Below are 4601 nucleotides of genomic sequence, written 5' to 3'. Positions count from 1 at the left end.
GGACAGAGAAAGGCCCTTCCAGGAGCTAAAGAGAGATATAGCTCGGAGGTACCAGCTTTCACTGGCACATTTTCTAAATCCTTAATCAGCTGTCAAAAATGATATATAGCAACATAAAGAATGGTTGACAATATAGCTTGAAGGGAAACAGAGCAGAATACAGAGGGGCACATTCACTGAGAATTTAACTACACAAACTGTTCATTTTGCAAATATTTATTTAAGGAATGAGCAAGTCTCACAAGAAATATGTCCACATGCAGTCAGAGAAGAGACAAACAACCACAGTGGAATAACCCACCTTTTCAGCCATACCATCTTAAAGCCTTATTTCCAGAACAAGGATTCCTAGAACTCTAGTCGAGATCCCAGAGTGGGTGCCCACAGGTGCTCACCGAGCAGCTCCAGGCTCCAGGCACTCTGTTTCCTAGAGCAGAGCTTCTCCAACTTGAACATGTACACCATTAACTTAAAGGTTCTGATCAAATGCAGATTCTGATTCAATAGCTCTCAGGTGGGAATAGGGATTCCACATATCTAATGAGTTCTAAGTGCTGCTAAGGCTGCTGGTCTTCTGAGCATACTTTGAGCAAGGTCCCAGGGTACACTGGGGAACAGACAACTCCAAGGGTCATTAGGAACTGGGAGCAGGAGACAGCCATCCAGGTAAGTTGTGTCAACCCAAGCAAGGTGAAGACAGCATAGAAGATGCTCAACAAAGCTTTCACCCACTACCCCAATTCCTAATGCCAAGCACCTCTGCCAGATGCCCAACCCAGTTCCCCTGTCCTCAGTCATGTGGGCACCCTAAAGCATCCTTGTCCCCAAGCATCTTGGCACCACTGATACAAGTGATGAGGTGTAAACCCCAGGCAATTGCATGGGCTCTGGAGGTGTCTGAGGCCCCCACATTCTTTGGGAAGCTTGCTCAATGACATCTTGCTGGGATGGGCCCCAAGGTCTGGGCTTTGCTGGCAGGTGGTTACCGGGAGCAGCCAGCAGCAGATGGCACCAGAGGACAAGCACAAGCTGCACCCAATACAGTGGCTCAAAATCTATTCCAAAAGCCAGGGTAAAAGTCAATAAAGAAACAGAATGAGAGATATGACCAAAACCTGGGAAGAAATAAACAGCTCCAGGAAGGGGGCTGGTGGCTCACAGATTACTTGTGTTGGGTGTCGGCTGCACAAGTTCTCGGTCAGGGGCCAGGTCAGAGAGACAGTCAGACGTGATTGTTCAATCTTCTGTTGCCTGGCCCTCTGCCACATATCCTGTGAACAGCGGTCCTAGCAGCCTCCCAGTGAGATACTTGAGGGCTCTGGGCACCTGAATACCCTGCCCCTGGAGGCCATGGTGGGTCTAGCCACTGCCCACTCTGCCAGAGGGTAGGTGAAACTGAGCAAGCAGAGCCAGACCTGGGTCTCCCATTGAAAGTGGCCCAGAGGCAAGCTTGACCTGTCTGGTCCACACAGAGATAAAGCCTTGGATCTGGCTCAGCAGCCAGAAGACTGGGGCAAGACCTCCATGGGTGAGATATTCACATTCATTGTAGCCATTTCTCCATTTTCCCTGGTGGGCTAGAGGAAGGAGGACTCCTACTCCTTTCAGCCAGTGTCCTGTTAAGCCAAATTCACGAACCCCCTGCCCCTGCCCCTACTGAAGGCCTGGGGAGGCTTTAGAACAACAATGCACATCACCTAGAGCAAGTCAGCTTAGTGGTCAGAGTGTGGAACAGAGGCCGGAGTCACAACCTTGAGTGCTGTCAGCCTTGGCAGTGGGTCAACATGGGGTAAGGTCACAGAGTCCCTGGCCTGCTGCCTTGTCTGGCAAGAGAGGTCCTAAAGGCCAGGAAAGGCAGGTAAGAGCATGGCTGCAGCAACCTGGCTCTTCCCATGCTGGACCGTGGCACAGGGCGCCCGTGCTCAGCCGGGCCCTCAGCAGGGGCATGTTTACACCATCAGCCTACCATGGCAAACCTTGCTGGAGCCCTCTCCCTGCACCAGGTCCTGTCCTAGGCATGGAGGACAAGCTCTATGGTGATGCAGATGTCCCCCTCAAGGTGTTTATCAAGGGGAGATACTTGCAGCCTCATTTCCACATGAGGTGCAGAGGCAGTGAAAGAGGAATATGGAGCAGGATATGAATCATGGGATTCCTGCTGCTCAGGACTGACTTTCCTCCTGCATTGGAGCATGAGGACCCAAGGTAAGCATGATCCATTCTCTGCACCTGGATGTGCTAACTTGCCTTCATAGACTTCTTTACCACTTACAAAGCCTGTCCACCAACATCACCTCTCCAAGAGGTGAGGGCCTGACCAAGGTCCAGAGCTTTGACCCCCGTGCTCCCTCCCTGACTCCACAGTGACCTCACAGTCTCACTGGAGGAGGTGAAACCCTTGGGCTCCCAGGCTGAGCATCTGTTTCTGAATTGCCAGAATGAACTCTGCCTGCAACGAGCAGACCATCTCTGGCTCTGGCACCTGCTCAGGCTACAAGACATACTGTGACCCGCAGAATCCATGCTCAGAATTCTCCCAGGAACAAATGGCTGAACCAACTGAATGTCAGTCTTCACAATGCAAATGGTTGCAAAAATGGGTTCTTTCCAGCCTCTCTGGACTCCAGAAAGCCCGTAAGGATGGTGTCCACCAGAATGCCAATAATGATGCCAGTAATGATGCAGTTGGCCCACTTGGCTAAGTAAAGGAACTTGACAATGACCATGGCAGGGAGAAGGCCTACACCTGGCTAAATGGGGTTGGACCTGCCACTGAGCCTCAGAGACCCTTTGGAGACTTCCGTGTGCACTGTGGATAGGGGCAGATGCTCATACTCTTCCACGGGGGCACTCTGCTGACATGTCAGCACCAAGGCCTTGATCTCCTTCTTGAAGTTGGTGTTGAGAAAGCCATAAATGAAAGGGTTGACACAGGTAGAGGCCATGGCAAGCAGATGGCACACCAAGAAGATAAAGTTGCCATAACAGATGGGGATGGCCTCATGGTACCAGTCCTCCAGACTGTTGAACACATGCAGCGGCAGCCAGAGCATGGCGAAGGCAACCACCATCGCCAAGAGGATGCCATTGATCCTCTTCATCTGCCAAGCCCGCGAGCTGTAGGTGCCCTTGCGGAACACCCGCTTCCTCTTCCGCAGGTGCCGGTAGATGCGGACGTAGCAGACCAGGATGAAGGCCAGGGGCATGCAGTACTGGAAGAGCAGCAGGGAGGTGGTGTAGATGATGCGGTGGTGGTACAGCGGCCAGGACTCTGTACAGACCACCTTATCTAACAGAAACTCCACAGCCTTGGAGTGGTTCTTGTGAAAGACATTCTCTAGGACACTGTTGACCAGGAAGGGCAGGGAGAGGAGGCAGGCGATGAGCCAGATGACCACAATCCCCAGATAGGCCTGGGAGATGCTGGGCTTCCAGCCTGTTGGGTTGATGATGAGCTGATGCCTCTCCAGGGCCACAAGGACAAGCGAAAGGATGGAGACTGTCACCGACATACACTGGATGAATGCTGACATCTTGCAAAGGGCCTCCCCAAAGACCCAGTAGTCCATAATAGTGTATATGGCTGTGAGTGGTTGGCAGATGAGGCACATGAGAAAGTCAGAGAAAGCCAGGTTGGCAATGAGCAGGTTGGTCACATTGGTCTTCTCTTTCTGCCTAATGGTCACACATATCAAGCAGAGGTTGCCCAGGACCCCCACAATAGTCTCGATGCTGTAAGAGACAACAATAAAGACCATCGGGTCCAGAGAATCCTGGCAGTGGTCAGAGAAGTTGTATGGAATGCTCCTTGACCTGCTCCTGTTTTGACCCTGTGGGGATCCTGGGAGCAGCAAGGCCAGGAAATGAGAGATGTTCATGGTGCAGGTGAAAAGATTACAGAAGATTCAGTGACAGTGCCTACAAAGCAAACAGACAAATGGTACTCAGTGATCATGCCTCCTGTGTGGACCCCAGGGAGAAGTGGGGGTCAGGTAGAGAGGGTCATGGCTTCTTCCATCCCAAGGCTGCTGGGACCTCGAGGACCTGAGACTCAGAGATGTAAGCAACTTGCCCACAGTCACACAGCTAATCAGTAACAGGGCTCAGATACGAACCCGGGTCTGATGCCAGAAGTTGTTATACAAATTCCTTCTGACCTCAGGCTTCCAAGTCTGCTTTAATGGTAGAGAAACTAGATTTTCATAAGCAGAGTTCAAAGACAGAACTGCTTAAGGAGTATGGGTAGAAATCCTCTTGTCACATCTTATCCAAATAGAAATGCAGTAAATGCCACTTGGCACTCAGGTCCTTCTACAGCACCCCACGCCCTTGAGAATAGAACTAAACCTCAGGGCTCGAAACACAGTACACCCTCCAGGTCTCAGCCCCTACCTGCCCTGTCAGCCCTGTTTCTCAGGTGACACATGACCGAGTTGATGACTGCTAGGTACAAAAAATACTGGGTCATCGGCACACTGGCTCTCTCCCCACGCCCATCATGCTACACATGGGTAGGGCCAAGGTTATGGTTGCCTACTGACCTGCCTATGCTTAAGTCACCCAAAACAGTTTGCAGTTTCCAAACTCAGCAGTCTGGTCCA

General features: G+C 51.5%; 1 protein-coding gene across 1 annotated transcript; it reads right to left on the bottom strand.

Moving 5' to 3' along the window:
- Positions 1-200: 200 nt before the first annotated feature.
- NPY4R2 (neuropeptide Y receptor Y4-2) lies at positions 201-3956 on the bottom strand. The gene has a single exon (XM_043596794.1). The coding sequence runs from the start codon at positions 3876-3878 to the stop codon at positions 2751-2753; it is 1128 nt and encodes a 375-aa protein (XP_043452729.1). The 5' UTR covers positions 3879-3956; the 3' UTR covers positions 201-2750.
- Between the last annotated feature and the right edge of the window lie 645 nt (positions 3957-4601).

The sequence above is a fragment of the Prionailurus bengalensis genome, chromosome D2, assembly GCF_016509475.1.
Source record: "Prionailurus bengalensis isolate Pbe53 chromosome D2, Fcat_Pben_1.1_paternal_pri, whole genome shotgun sequence".
Classification (NCBI taxonomy): Eukaryota; Metazoa; Chordata; class Mammalia; order Carnivora; family Felidae; genus Prionailurus; species Prionailurus bengalensis.
This window is presented reverse-complemented; position numbering and strand designations above follow the sequence as displayed.